This window comes from Ambystoma mexicanum, chromosome 5q (genome assembly GCF_040938575.1).
Source record: "Ambystoma mexicanum isolate Mex_15411 chromosome 5q, UKY_AmexF1_1, whole genome shotgun sequence".
NCBI classification, from domain to species: Eukaryota; Metazoa; Chordata; class Amphibia; order Caudata; family Ambystomatidae; genus Ambystoma; species Ambystoma mexicanum.
Window position 1 is genome coordinate 347,343,017 of NC_090933.1, and position 16,354 is coordinate 347,359,370.

Consider the following 16,354-nt stretch of genomic DNA (forward strand, 5'->3'; position numbering starts at 1 on the left):
CTTCCTCCCACCGAAGACTACTTTGGAGTGCTCAGACGGAGAGGGTAATCGCAGTAGAAACACGAGTCCCAACGATGGTCCGGGCCCAGACACTCCAAGCAGAGAATGGAGAGCCGCCCTGGCGAAGCGAAGTTCGCATGAAGAACAGGACACAAATCCCAGACCCTCCGGCACAGACTGAGGACTAAGTGACTGCGGAACCAGAGCAGGAAGGAAGGGCAACAGGAACAAAGACATTCTTTTACCGGTGAAGCAAATGCGTGCAGCCCCGACCGCACGGAGAAAAAGACTGAAGGGCGATGTACGGGGCAGGGCTCAGGAGGGTGGGGTTACAGCCATGTGCGGTAGGTACTCAGTTTAAAAATAGAGGAAGGACAAAAACTTTCAATTTTGATGCTTTTTTTTTTACAAACGTTCTCCAGTCCCGTCCCGAAGCATAGAATGTTCCACAAGTATGGAGGTAAGAGGACGGGACGTAGGCATACTACTTATACCAACCTCGTCTCCCCTCCTCTCTGTAGGAAATCGAAAGGGCTAGGTAGGTCATGTGCCAATTGTGCCTCCAAGATCTGGAATGACGTTTCCCCACGTCTTGAGATGGGTCCTACCGTATCATCTTTTAAGTCGTCCCTGAAAACTGTTCTTTTCACTTAAGTTCTCAATAAACAGGCTTATCTACCTGTTCTCATATTTTGCTCTCAGCTCTAATGATGGATTTGTCCCATCCTTTTTGGTTGTCCTGCGTGCCTTTGTGCGCCCTGATGCCTGTGGGTTTTCAGCGTGTTATAAATAAAAATACAATACAAATCGGGTAAATGGCTGATGGCATGGCTGTGTCTCGAGGGTTGATCCAGAACACAGTGATAGCCAACATCCAGATGTAGAGGTAGGCATCAGAAATGTGTACGAGGACATCTTGTCGCACATAGAATGGGCATTCCTAGCTTTTGTTTGCTAAGTTGGGGAGTCAGTAGGAGGTAGATTTGGGGAAGGAGAAGAATGAATGGGAAAGGCGAGGGGGGATGGAGAAGATCAGAATGAGTGAGCAGTGAGGTTCCAGGTTATGGGGAGGAAATTATAAGTTAATCACCCTAGTGACCAACTTCCTCCTAGTCCACAGACCCCCTTCCTCCATACTGTATGGGCATCCCCCGCTAGGGATGGGAGACTGAACATTTTTCACCATGAACAAATCATCTTCCCCTTTAAATTTAGATGTGCTCCCCTGACTTCCGCCCACCGGCGCCACTCAGTCCCCTTTGAAATGTGGACAATATTACCATTGCCTAATGACACTAGTTTTATTTAGGGGAGATGGTGGGACATATGAAGGAAAGGGGACTATGAGTATGTTAGTCACTACAGTGAGTAACTTATAATTACTCCTACATCCCATCCCCATTACAACATACTGTATGGGCGATTACAACCCCAGGTGGAGAGATGACCCTCCTAGGAGAACCAGTTCAAGACTGCCTGACCAAATGCTGCATCCGACCTGGAGCTGGCATCCAAGCAGTAGTGCTTGCAGAAGGCAGAGAGCATAGCCCATGTAGCTGCCTTGCTGGTGACCTGCCCAGGGACATGCCTCTGAAAGGCAACTGCTGTGACCTTAGCCCGGCCTTGGCACCGTGCACCTGGCCACCCACTGTTCTTCAAGCCCAGGTACCTGCCCCCTGCACTGGCGTCTATATCTGTACCCATACAGCCCCCCACCCACTTTTCTTCTGCACTTATCAGATACACCCTATATGACTAACCTAGCATTTTGCCACTTGCTGGCTGCACTACCACTGTTTATCGCCATTTTACTTATTTATTATGTTCTCTCCTCTGTTACGCCCTTTCCACTTCTCCCCCCCCTTCCATGCACTTTCACCCTTCCCCATGCACTTGAGCACTCTTAATGTCACTGGGCCTTGTAAGATCTTTGTTTTTGTTCTCCCCTGTTCCCCTCCCTTTTGCCTGGTCGCACTCTGAAACACTTATGTATGAGCGCGATATAAATATAATTTTATCGCGTGAGCATGTATATTAGCTGGCAGAGGTTTATGCTGCCCCTCGTATGCCTCCTTGAGGGCCGCAACCATCCATCTTGCTATAGAGGCCTTGGAAGCCCCATACCCTTTGAGGCTCGTCCTTGGGGTCTGCAAAAAAAAAAATAATTCTAAGGACTATCTTCATTAAGATGAAACAATGAGACCACCTTAGGTAGAAATGCTGGGTGTTCCAAGCACCACCTTGTCCTTATGGAAAGTAGTTTACTGTTCTGGATTTCACCGACCCTGCAGTATACGGCTCTGGATTTCACCGACCCTGCAGTATACGGCTCTGGATTTCACTGACCCTGCATGAAGAGCTAAGACCCACAAGGAGGGCTATCTTAATGGTGACAAGCCTGATGTCCGCAGAAGCCACTGGCTCGAATTGTTTATGCGCCAGGGCGCCGAGGACCACATTGCGGTCCCACACTGGGTGTGGCTTCTTGATTGGCGGGTAGAGCCTTGTCAGGCCCGCCATGTGTCTTTTTACCACCGGGTTGGAGTAGGAAAAAACCTCCTCCTCCAAGTTCCGGTAGGCTCCGATGGCCGCCACATAGGTGCGGCATGTATCTACTTGCACCACCGAGTGGGCGATGTGTGCAGAGAAAGATCGCACGTCGTCTAACTTGCAGGTCAGTGCATCGACCTCCCTAGAAGCTGCCCAGTGACAAAACCTGCACCACTTGCTTTTGTACTGGCTCCTGGTAGCATCACTACTGGCGCCCTGTAGGATTTCCAGGTCGGCCTGTGACAGATGGGTGTGACCTGTTCAGGCACCACGCTGCGAGGGCGAACCTTTGGGGGGGTGGTGCAGGAGGAGGGGGTGAATGACCGTGCCTCCATGTTGTGATAGTAGGTGAGCTGGGCCAACTGAAGGTGCATCAGGGGCTGCTCCAACAGGCTGAGGAGTTCCGAGAACCAAGGTCTTGCTGGCCACCACGAAACAATGAGGATGATCCGTAGGTGCTTGGCCTCACGTATCTTGCACACTACCTTGTGTATGAGGGGAGTGGGAGGGAAGGCGAAGGCATATGCGTGCATGTTCCACTGAATCTAAATTGCGTTGCCCAGTGAGCCCCTGCCAGGCCGCAAACTGGGGGCACCTCCTGTTGTGCCTGGTGGTGAAGAGAACTACCTAGGGATGACCCCCCCTCCTGTTGAAGAGCCCATAAACGTCTTAGTGGTCCAGTTACCACTCAGTTGACACACCCAGCCTGCTGAGCCTCGCTGCCTCGACATTGGACTCCCAGGAGGTGAATTGCTGTCAGGTGCATGCCGTTTTCCAGGGCCCACTCCCAGATGTTGACTGCTAGCGTGCACAGGGGAGGATACCTGGTGACCCCTGGTTCATATAATAATACATGCTGGTGGAGCTATCCGTCTGAATGAGGATCAACTTGCCACTATCATGATGAGAAAGGCTTTGAGAGCGAGCCAGATGGCCATCAACTCCAGCCAGTTGATGCGAGGCTTCTTTCGGGACCATACTCCATGGACACTGGCTGTCCAGTGTAGCGCCCCAACCCTCCAGGGATGAGTCTGTGGTGATGGTGACCCGTGGGGCTGGCGGACAAAAGGATTTGCTTCTCTGCAAGTTGCTGTCCTTGTTCTACCAGACCAGATCCTGGTGGAGCTGTGGTGGGATACTGACTAGTTCCACCTGGGAACCCTTCTCCTGATTGCAGGAGGCTGCAAAGTGCAACTGCAATCTCCCCCTCTTGAGCCTTGTGTGAGGCACTGCCAGGAGGCATGCTGCCATAATGCCCAAGAGGTGCTGGTACCACCATGCCAAGGTCACTGCTCTCCTGAGAAAATGCCCCATGGCCCTCTCAATGGCTGTGATCTTGTCCTCGTAGGGGGAATATGCTCTCCGAGCCCGTATCCCAGATGAGGCCCAGGAACGTCTGAAACTGCGTGGGTTCCAGCTGTGACTTCTTGAGATTGATGGAAAATCCCAACTCCTGTAGTGTAAGCATGAGGGTGGAGGTTGTGTGGTGGACTGCCTATGGAGACCCTGCCCTGACGAGCCATTTATCTAGGTATGGATAGACATGGTGACTCTGGGCCCCGAGGAGGGTGGCCACCCCGTTAGCTCTTGTAAAGCCCCTGGAAGCCAAATGGAGGCCAAAGGGTAGAACCTTGTATTGGAAGTGAAAGCCCCGATCCTGAACATCAGAAAGGACCGATGGGGATGCCTCATCAGGACGTGCAAATCGGCATCCTTCAGATTCAGGGAGCACATCCATTCTCCCCTGCACAATATGTCTGCTATAAGCGTTGGGGTAACCATCTTCAACCTTTGAAGAGAAGGGAACGGTTCAAGGTGGAAAGGTCCAACAACTCTCAGGCCCATCTGGTTCTTCTCGTCTACGGCGAAAATCTGCACATTTCTGTCAACATTTGTTGTCCCAATCCGTGGAAGGGGAGGAGAGAGGAGTGGGAGGGATTGGTAGGCAGTAGCCCGTGGATTCTACAGATAGGATACAGGGGTCTGCCAACCTGGCGCGCCAGCATTGGTAGTTAAGGGCAAGCCTGTCGCTCACCGGAGACATGTAGACGCAGATGGGCATGTCATGCCTTCTTTGCAGTTGAGGTAGAGGAGGGGGAAAGCCCTTCTGCGCTACTTTGTGTTGCTTGCGCTGGACTGGCTGGGGGATCCGTCAGGCTGCCTGGAATGCCGTTCCTGGAAACAGCAGAACCTGCCGAAGGACCGACCCTTGCCTGAACGCTGGTGTGTCTGGATATGTGCCTTGGGAGTGGCCTTTGTGAGGATGGCTAAGGATTTTGCAGTCTGGGAAAGGTTATTTCTTCGTATCCAATTCCTCGTCCGTGGTGGAATGGAAGAGGTCGCCACCCTCAAAGGGAAGGTCCAGAATGCATTCCTGTACGTCCGAGATGAACTTGGTCGCCTGAAGTCAAAATGCCCTTCTCATGTCCGTTGCGATGCAGATGGCACAGCCAGAGGTGTCGATGTGAGCCACTGTGGAGTCCATTATATCTTGGGTGACAAGGTTGGCCTCGGCCAGCCGTGCCTTGAAGCGTGCCTGGCTTTGCACCAGAGGTTCCGGTAGGAAGTCAGTGATTTACCAGCAAAGTCGGTGATTGACAGCTGCAAGCATAGTGTCCGCATTAGACTGACGCAGATGGAGGGAAGCGGAGTAATGCTCCTAGGAGTGCCGAGGAAGATGTGGCCGAAGAAGACTGTGGCTTGGAGTACATCGAAGCTGAAGTGATTGGAGTAGTGTGGCTGCGGGTGTACCACAGCAGGAGTGGCTCCCCCTCCATCTGCCTGAACTTCGAGTCGAGACGCCTGTTGGTAGGCTGCGCCAAATGGGGTTTTGGCGATCCCTTCTTGGCCAGTGCAGCCACGTCCTTTTGCATCTGAATCCCTGTTCTAGCCAAGAGGCGTAGAGTGAGGACCTCTGCCAAGATCCCCGCCTCTGGTTGTTCCACCTCAGGCTGTGGAAGGCCCAAATATTCGTCCAGGCCAGTGAGCCGTTCATGGAAGGCCTTAGCCAATGACGGCGTGTCCAGGTCCTACTCTTCATCTGTGTCAACCAAGGTGTGCTGTTGATCTGGAGGTGCAGGAGTGCTGCATGCATGTGGCGTACTGACCGGAGCCGGCAGCGGTTGCAGCAGTGCTTGCGTAGTGGGAACTGGCACGGGCAGCGGGGACTGCATAGGAGCCGGGAGTGCTGGGACCAAGGGCGGAGTGGCCGTGGGTGCTAGCGTCAGAACCGGAGAAACCATGTCCTTGATCACATCCCCAAGGATGACGCCCATCTGCGCAGACCTCATGAGGGTCAAACCTTCCAAAACACTGGCCCTTGCAGGGGAGTGATCAGAGGCGCGTGTATGGGTGCAGGGCCCCGAGCGTGCTGAGTCTGGACACTCTGCCTTACAGTCTGCGGGGTGTACCTGCCCTGCGGCCAAGGGTATGCTGTGGGCCACAGGCCTGGTGAAGACCAGTCCCATTTGGCAACTCATACCCCTACCTTTTCCCGAAATGGGATGTGTCGGATAATCCACCATCTTGTCGAGCTGCGTGCCACATGCCAGCGCTGTGGAGCTTGCCTACCTGGGCCAGCCTCTTCCAAGACTCTTGGCGGTGGAGGTGGAGGCCTACCCTGCACCTCAGGATGAGGCCTGGCAGGCGAATTGCTCTCGGCTGTGTCACTGGTAGTGTGCGTACAGGCTCCCCTCCAAAATGTGTCTGGTACCAAGGCATAGCCCCTCGGGAGTAAACCAAGTAACAAACTTGTGGTCCCTCAGTGCCCTCAACGGTAGAGTCTTGTGACCCCCCTGACGGCCATTAGCTATGGCAGCCTCAGTACCTGCACTGGTACAAGAACCTGAAAGGTTCCTCCCGCTCGTGCGCTTCCTGGGAAAGGAGTCATCCTTGCGGGGTGCGGATGAAAACCGTGCCCCTACCTTGGGCCTAGACTTGTGCTGGACTAATTCCTTCAAATCCTCTGGAAGTGATCTGCCAAAGAGCTCCCTCCACCGAGCTAACCTGTTCTTCAGAGCGCAAGGTGAAAGTGTGCTGCACGCGGTACAGCCCTCCCAGCCATGGTCAGGGTCAAGGCAGCGGAGGCAAAGGACATGGGGTCGGAGGTAGGGAAGAGCCCCTCACAGGCTGGACACCTGCTAAAGCCCACCGATGTCAACATGCGCCGGCACCAGAGGACAGATTATCTGAAAGGAAGACAAGAAGAGCACATGGAATTTCTAGGCCGGAGGCCTAACCCAGCCGCGCTGGTGAAAGCGGTCCGTTCCCGTCGACGTGGAAAAAAGGACTGGGGAGTGGCATCGGTGAGCAGAGTCAGGGGAGCGCATAGCGAGGGACGCCCATACAGTATGGAGGAAAGGGGACGTGACGTAAGAGTAAGTAAAGTGATACGTGGGATCATAGAAAGTAGTAATGCAGAGTTGCCATACAAGTTGGAATATAAAATGCCTTAAAATGCTTGTATGTGCAGAAACTGCTGAGGTGTGGGTATCTGCCCCATTGCTACAAAGATGGTACCAATTGAATCACCTGTAACCCACCAACCTGCCACACCAGATCACACATTCGGAGAGTGGGGGTGGGAGGGGGGGGGGGGGCAAATTAGGACCCACCCCCCACAGGGTGCAAGCTTAATGTGAAGAAAAAAATAGCATGCATGTACTTGCAATTTTCAGATCAGATTTTTGAACATATACCCACTGCTGTATAGGTTGGTAGGTGCGAGTTCTACACCAGGCAAGCATTAATCGTGGTATTTACTCATGCACCATAATTCCCCCCCCCCCCATCTACGTTTGTCATCTGTTGCATCAAGACGCAAATAAGGCTGTGGTTGCAGGTGCAGATGTCACTTGCGAGCCTGTTGGCTCCGATTAAGATGGTGCCGAGGTTTATATATATTTTTGCCAATGAACCACTATGGACAGTGATACTTTCAAGAACTACAAGGTGCCATGTCTAAATTTCAGGGGCCGATAGGAAGAAAAGGGAGGACATGGCACGTCCCTATGACAAAGGGGGGTTCACCAAACCACAACTGGAGTTGTACTGGCTGGAAACCCAGGGGCAATATGCTACATACTGGTATGGGGTGGATGAACTTCTGCCACATGTCAAATTGGAAAAGGCTGCAGTTGGGAATGCCGACTTGTGGTTGCTGATATTTTAAACAACCTACAAGGAGGATTGCCCGTTTGATCCTGAGCAGACACTAGTAGCTTGGAGGGCTATTTTTCCCCAAGTTGGCACGGACAGCCCGTATTATCGTTGGCTACCGTTGTGGAATTTCCTTGCTTTAACACAGACATGGGATGGATCACTGATGTTGCATTGGCATCGATGGGATACCCACAGTAGAGGGGTGGGGGGGGGATTTGTTACCAGAAGGGTGATTGACACCCCACACGTGGAGAGAGGGCCATAAGGGAACGCTGACAGAGCTACTACAGAAGGGGGTTGGCTGGACAGAACAAATGGGAATGTTATCTGATAGAGCCTGCTGAGAATAAACTGCTGGTCCATATATCCAACTCTGTTGGGTGCCATAGGATAGTAGCCACCCTATATACTTGAATAATAGAGGGGATCCCAGTGGGAGATGATAGATCCCTTGGAAAGTGGGCAATGAAAGGTTGTGTTCATTTATTTAAAAAAGTGTCAATGAACACAAGGATGAAGCTGATCCAATATAGAATTATACAAAAGCTTCACTACATGCTACGTAAAATGGGAATATATATATATATATATATATATATATTTATTTTCAGAACATGATGGCTGCTGCCCAAGGTGTAAGGATGCAGACGCTGGGTATATGCTATGGGACTGCCCGGAGCTTGGGCAGTTCTGGGACAGAGTCCTCACTACTCTAACCATCATAGTTGAGAGGTCAGTAGAGAAGGCACCAATGGGTATCTCATTTGGTGTGTGGAGGCGAGATCCCAGAACGACACTGGAGCTCTTTCTTGAATATTGCATACATGGTTGCCAAGAGGTGCATTTTTGCGAAAATGGAAAGATAGTCAGCTCCCGAGCGAGCAAGGCCGGCTGAGGATACCGACATGGGTTAATGATTGTGAGGACACATGTGACCTAGCACACAACCTCATCCCACCCAAAGGACACATGGGGTGCTTTCTGGGTTTACCTTGCTAGTGACTAATGAGGCTCATTTTTGGTTGAGGGGGATGATGCCTATATATCATTGATAGGATCCCAGTGGTCAGAAATGTAATGCTTCTGTTGTGCTACAACTTCATAAGAACATGTTCGTTTTGTGTCTGTTGGACTTAAAAATTAAAAAAATAAATAAGAAGCAAATAAGGCTGGACCCAAGGCTCTGAATTGTCAATCGAAAGGCTTATTGTACTCAGGGGTAGTTTGCCCATTAGCTTCTCTAAAAGAGACAAGAAAATGGGTGCAACCAACTATTGTAAAGATTTGCCACAATCACCAAGTGGATAAATTGAAAGATTTTAAGATGTTACCAGATTTTACCATAAAAGATATGGGATCACAATTTTTTTCTGCCTAATCTCCCAACAACCACATGTCTCCAATCATAGAAGTATACAACATACATGGCATCAACAAGGATATTCATTAGGGAAGGGTAGAGGGGCATTGGTGTGGGCTCACATTCCACAAAATATACAGGGAAAAAAACGTGTACATGAAATAGTTTTTAAAAAGCATGTTTGGGGGAAACGAAATACAAATTGAGCATCAGAAGTATTAATGATCAGATAGCTCTTCTGTGTAGATGCGATGAGTGAATGGAATAAATCCTTAAAAGACAAAAGTTGCCCCCTTTAACACAAAGGGAATACATTAATGTGCTATACATAAGACCGTACACGTTTTGAAACTAACATCTTGAAATGAAAAATAAAGCAAAATTGCATTTACAAAAAACTTACTATACAATACCTTTTTTTCTTTTTTCAGCAATGGAAGGGTACACAATCCCACTGACAAATCTGTAATTTAGAAAAGAAAAAATGTTATAACCAAATACCCAACCACATACTAAATTTCACTTTTGCAAGATGCTTATGCCAATTTACATTAATGCATTTCATCAAGATAATCAACTGCTCTATAAAGGAAGTGAAGGACGACAGTTGTACGGGATATTATTATAAAAAAGATCACTTTGGAGAACTATATATTTTTTACTCCCAGTAAACAGCCTTCCCAACATGATCTACGACTGGTACAATTATATAAACCAACTCCAGTCTTACAGAACGTGAGAAAAATCATGGATAGTTCAAAGAAAGAAAAAAAAAGCAAAAAAAAAAGAAAAAAAATATCTCCCAACAATGTTTTTTCTAGCAAGATCACTTCAGACCAGACAACAATATTCCATGACTTGATATGCAGGTGTTGATGGTTGCAGGGGGAAGGCAGAACACTAACCCTTCTACTCTGAGACTGCAGTTTCCTGCCTAGAAGAAATACAAATCAGTAATGACTACAATGTAAACCACCTGCAACCTGTCATTTTCTTTCAAATTCAAGAACATTAATTCTTTATTCCCCATGTCCAATATGCGACAAGATTAGATCATCTAGAGGTTATTTATCCTTGCCATTAGAAAATGGTGTCTGCCTCACGGGTCAGACGTAATGGTCTACTAAAACTAGATTTTATTATGAATGCAAATGTTTCAGCCTTGGGGCTATTGTTCGTGCTCAATGTTTGTGAAGAAGTTTTGTTCATCTCCGTTTGAACGTCCCAGTTCTTCTGGGAGCAGCACCTTTCTCATTTCCACCGGGATCTTCAAAATGCTCATATTTAATAGCGGTATTATCTGGAAGATGGTACTTTTACAGTTTTCATGACAAACAGAACTCCAAAAAAGTTAGGGTGAAGAAACAAATGTGGTGGCAATGGATGCTCACATTGCCAGAAGAAACAATTAGGTTAAGTCTCTTATTGTTTAGGTGTATGGGTTAGGAGACTTAAAATGTGATGCTTTTTTGAAAGCTGTGCATTACGTGGGTCAGCGAGTTCCGAACGCTGTTGTGGACTCGGCCTATAGTTCCCCCTCCACATAGAAGCCAATAAGCCCAAGGAGCAGGCAAATCCTGCCCCAAAGTACTACAGTGCCACAATTCGACCAGACTACATTGGGTCCTGCATGCCATCTTTGATACAACACCATTCCTGTTCCAAATGTTTTAACACCCTAATTTGTTGCTTACAATTATCAATAAATGAGGAAATCGGTTATAGTGGTGGAATCTTTATTTTTTTGCTATGCTTTTTCTGCAGCCTTGGAGTGCTCATTATAGATTTTGCCAGATTAAAACAAATTATCTGGAATGTTCTTCTGTAGCATGGAAATGAGGGAATGAGGGGCAGTCTCTGAAGAACAAGAAAAAAAAATTGCTGGTATGAACTTTGCCCAGTAGGAATTTGCTCTACTTTTAAACAGTAGGATATTCCAGTGGGATTCTTACAAAATAAGAAAATTGATACCAACTTCCATAAAAAAAATGCTGTATCAAATCAATGAACATCATGCAACAGTGCACAATCATTGGGAGAAAAGAAAAAAAAATCCTCCCTCATTTGCAGGTCTATATTCATAAACTTTCCAAAACCAAAAGGTTAAAAAAATATGCATGGTTGAACCAAATTTAGTGATTTCTCCCCAGAAAACAAAGATTAACACTAGATAGAGGTACTTTTAACTCAAAAAGAATACTCATTTTGCTCTTTAGTGAAACAAGCTGCATAGTCAACAATGGAAATTCAAGAGGGGGCGTGGCCAACAGTGAAGCAATGAGGGCGCAGGTCCCCACGGCTCCCGTGCCCGCAACAATACATCCTGATGATGCAGCCTGTAATCCTTTCCAATTCTGTACCAAAATATTACGAAGGTAAACCGAACATCTGAGGAGCCGGCGTGAGCGAGAAGGTAAACCGAACATCTGAGGAGCCGGCGTGAGCGAGGGAAACGCTGAAGATGCCCGCAGTCTCAAACCCCAGTGGTTCACAAGCGTTACGGCGAATTGTTATCAAAATAGCCGCGAGAGAGGGCCTGTGACTGCGACCCGACGAGTCGAGAACCTGTGTGCAACAGAAGACACAGCGGCATCTACACTATAACAGCCAAGTGTGAGGGGAAGCGGAGCCGGCCCCGGAGGACAGCAAGGCTGGTGCTGCTACGAAATCGCTTTGACGCGGTTGAGAGGGTACCGAGGTCCCGGAGCTGCGCCTGCTGGGCGAACTGCATGGAGCTGGGAGACTGTCAGACGAGAGCGGGCGGCCCGGAAGAGGGTCCACGAACGCCATCTCGAACACGACCCCTCGCACACTGCCGGCAGCAGCGCCCGTGGAGACCACGAACAGCCAACTCACTTTGCGGTAAGGGACCTGGAAGTGAATGGGACATACTATCCTGCGACATATTGAACTCTGAAGCCTGCATTTGGGGAAAGATGCGCTCACCCGAGACACTGGGATTGCCTGCCAGAGTAAGGGGCTGCCTACTGGGAGACACTGCTGCACTGGCCGTGGTGCACTGCATGAGAGGCGCGCATCGTTTGGCCGCTTCGTGCGCTGGCCTCTAGTTGACTCCTAACGCCCTGCCTGGGTCGAGCTGCTGTAGTGATCCAGCTGTACTCCAAGGTGGAGAAACCGAGCTCCAGAGAGGCAGGGACGTGGCCCCAGGACCGGTGAACACACGCAGCAGAAGATTATGATCACTGTGACACTGCAAATAGTGTGCCTGACCCGGGTTAGTTCCGGTGTTGCTGCCAGTGCACCAACACACACGCGTTTACACCTCCGAGAATTGCCCCCCCCATACCTCCATGCCAAGGGGCTTTGGTGCATTTACTCTGAAAGGCGGGGACCTGTAACTGTTAGGGAGAATTCTCTTATAAGGCTAATTTCCCCAAACCTAGTGAGTCCCCCAGCAGCTTTGCTGGATTTTTGGGGTTTGTTTTTTTCTCCTAAGATTGAGACTCTTTTCCTCCCACTCTTAGGCATGATTTTATTGTCTTTGACTCTGTGTGTGCTTATGGGCTTTGGGGTTTTCTTTCTACTCCATAGGGGAACATCTATTTTTTTATGTGTGTGTTACACAGTACCCTCAGTGCAGTAACACAGGGGAGTCATAGTGACCCTCAAACATAGACTCCATACCCTGGGACTGACTACTGTCTCCCAGGGCATGTAAAGTCACCATTGACTTTACTAGTCCTAAATTGTGAACAGAACCAGTACAAACCATCATATTGTGGAAGTACTGGAAGGGGTTCATTATATTGCCCATGGGTCTGTTTCCAAGGGGGCACTGTCCAGTCCCCCCTTGCCGAGTTTCTGGCTGGTGGCAGTGGTTACCACACGAAATATTCCACCGGAATATTCGTTATGGGATTTTCCCATTGATTTTAAACGCACCACTTTTTGGTGCAATTTTAAAGATACCACTGATTTATTTATTTAATATTAAATCCCTGGTTGGGTCTTTTTGCCAGAACTCTTTTCTAAAATGGTGTTCGTGTCCGTCTCTGTAACTCTGACCAAGGTCCAGCCCTTTGTTCCACTATTTTGGCGGGCTTCTCCACAGAAGCCCTCCAAACGGTGCCACTCTGGGTTCCACAGGAGGGGTGGAGGGGGGAATTGGCACCCTGGACTTCGCTGCCTCGGCAACCCAAGTCGCACTCAACTCTGATTGGCCCAGTGGTGAGCCGCCCGGCTCACCACTAAGCATGTGTGATTGACAGCTAGGCTGATGAATGGGGGTTTTTCTGCATAAAAGCAGGGCCTTTGGGACTGGAAATTCAGAAGTCGCCACAGGACCTAAGAATCCGAAGAGGGAAGAAGCTGAGCCATCTGCAACGACGACACCACTGGTGGAGCCCTGCTGCAACTACCTCACCACTTTCCCGACAACAAGAGAAGATCTGCTGGACGAGTCTTCTTCCTCTGAGCTGGTGGGACCAACCAGTTCGCCCTTTTCGTCTTCCAAAGACGTCTCTTGGTCGAATCGCCCGTGCCAAGCACCCCGGCAGCTGGATAGCCAAGCTTCACCACTTTGACCGCGAATAAAACGGAACGCTCCTTTTATTGAACTCCGCGGCTGGTTTCATCCCTGTGCAGTGCATTGACTCCATGTTTCCTCCTCAACGAATTCCTCTCTTCCCCTGGTCGAAACAACGAACTGCAAACACTGCCAGGAACAACTGCCACTGCTGGAGCTTCCTCTCTGTTTAAAGTACTGTGTCCTGCCTGGCCTCCCTTTATTCAGTTTGCCCAAGGTGACCCTTAAATCCTTGGCTTGCCAAATGGGTTGGTCCCAGACCTAACTTTACCTTCTTGAATCGCCCCAACCTCTTTTGAACATTCTGCAAAGACTTTTAGTGCATTTTTAAACCGTGTGATCCTGGGCACATTTCGCTTTGCTCCCTTTTAAGTGGGCCTGGCCTATGAACTTTGGCTCTACAGTCTATACTGCCCTTATTCCCTTGCTGAGAACTCCTAGGGACCTGTTTTATTTCTATGCTCTGCCTTTTTCTCTCCCTTGAACTGAACTATTGGAGTGTCATCAGGTTATGCGCCCACCCCTCTAACAAATGGTGGTGTTTTAATTCTGACGTGGCTAATAGTTAAGGGAGGTGTGTATACTTTACTTGACTGTTTTAACTTGCTTTTGATTTAGAGTGCTAGTATATTGCCTAAAGTGTGTTTTAAATAAATAATTATATACTTTTTACACAAAGGTCTGGTCAGTGTTTGTTTGCTCTACTGTATTTTTAGCCCTATTGTGTATACTCTATATACTGCCCTACTCTTCTTGGGAGAAGTCTGACTGCTCAGCCACAGCTACCAGGTAAATCTGGGTGGTGCAGACTGCTACCAATTGGGTTTACTGCTTGCTCCTGTAGTCTTAATCTTTTTGCAGTGTTCCCTAAGGGAAATGCACAGGATTCTGCCCAACAGTAACGATTATTGGTGCTGAAAGGTGATAATTTTTTTGAAAATGGCCTGCGACATGTCTGCCAGGAAGAATTGAAACTCCAGGCCTCTATCCTGGCTGTGTAGGACAGCGACACAGAAGGCTGGGTCTGGTGAGACACTGGATTGTACGGCTGACTGGCGGTGTGTCACCCGGTGACCTGTGCTACCCAAACAAAGGCACCAAGAAACCGTACCAGACTCTACATAAGCAACAGAATCACCAGAAACACTTGCACACCCAAGTGAATGAGCAGTGCCTGAGACAGGCAAAATCGACACAGCGAGACGAGGAGCCACAGACAATACTGGCAAACTGAATACCACGCCATCGATCTTTACAGCCAGCACAACGGTACGCAAGCGAAGTGCCTGCATTCTCTGCGCTTGATGGGCTTGGATAAGAGGAATTGCCCAAATTTCCCCCAAGCTGAGAAGAGGCCCTGTCGATCAAGGACTGATTATACCAGATACGAATAAGGCCTGCACCTACCATGGGCAAAGATGAGGCGAAAAAGTACTCCATGCAGCCCAAAATGGATCAACATACCACATTGATTCTGGCTCATCCTGGTTCTGCGTGGTCAATCAACAACGCCTCCGGCTCAGAGACTACACTTTCCCTAAAGGACGTCAGGGCAGCCATAGCAGACTCCCGCGCCTCCATGGAGCAAAAAATGGATGGCATAAGCATGGATGATCGCCCTTACGTCATGACTTGCAAAAGCTAACGTCCCATACCAGATAGGCAGAGCAGCGCATCTCTGATGTGGAAGATGGAATAAGAGGGCTACAACAACAGCTAAACGGCACCAAATCAGACCTAAAAGCAATGGTTGAACCGGTGGATGAAAGTGAAGGCCGATCAAGGCACAACAACGTCAGGATCCTTGGTTTGCCCGAAAATACGGAAGGCCTGAGCATGGAGATTCTCCTTGAGCAATGATTTACAGACATGTTCGAACCGGACTCCAACTCCAAATTCTTCTCAATTGAAGGAGCACATCGCATCCCATCTGGAAAATTGATCCCAGGAGCATCGCCTCAAACAGTGATCGCCAAACTCCTTAGAGATTGAGACGCACTACTCCAGAGAGCAAGAGCTAAAGACACCCTGACCTATAATGTTGCGAGAATTGCTTTCTTCCCCGATTACACCAGGGAAGTTCAAAAAGCGAGACAGTCCGTCGGTCAGCTAAAGAAACAACTGCAGGCTCTTAGCGTGAAATATGGCCTTCTGTTCCCAGCCAAACTTAAAATATAACAAAGGAACAACAGTTCCTTTCATTGATCCAAAGGAGGCCTGGAGATGGGCAGAACACCACATCAAGGGAGACTAGAGGACAATGAGAAACAAAGAAACCCACGAGCACGGCAGAAGAGGCAACCACCAACGCAGCCAATGGAGCACCCTCACGACCTAGAGATCTGCTGACAGCAAGTGACAAACTACTAGCAGGAAGCACACTCCCCCCCACCCCCCCCCTCAGACAATTGGGAAACAGGGGAACTGCACACGACTTGCAACATCACATGCGGTTAGTGGAAGGAAGACTTTATGGTGGCCGCCACAAAGGCAGCCCCTCCCCCCGCCCCACAGTTTGTTTCTTGGTGCACATCACCAAACAGGGGATTTGTTAGGCTGATCACCGGCTACTTTGGTTGGCATCAGCAGCTGTTCAAGGTTCAGGCGACAGATGCTTCGAAAAGGGCGAAGTATAGGGTGGGGGGCAAGATGGTTATTTGTTGATGTTTTTGTTAAAGTTATGAAGTTTGGGTTCACACTGGGTCTAAGAGTTACAGCACATGAATCTCAGTGTCAAC

General features: G+C 49.1%; 1 protein-coding gene across 5 annotated transcripts in view; it reads right to left on the reverse strand.

Annotated features, from left to right (window-relative positions):
* Nucleotides 1-16,354, reverse strand: part of CEP192 (centrosomal protein 192) — a 2,773,731-nt gene that overhangs the window by 2,457,269 nt on the left and 300,108 nt on the right. For all 5 annotated transcript variants that reach the window (XM_069620824.1, XM_069620822.1, XM_069620821.1 and 2 more), the window contains exon 5: nucleotides 9,484-9,533. In XM_069620824.1, coding sequence (XP_069476925.1) covers nucleotides 9,484-9,533 — 50 coding nt within the window. The remainder of the gene's footprint in view (nucleotides 1-9,483; nucleotides 9,534-16,354) is intronic.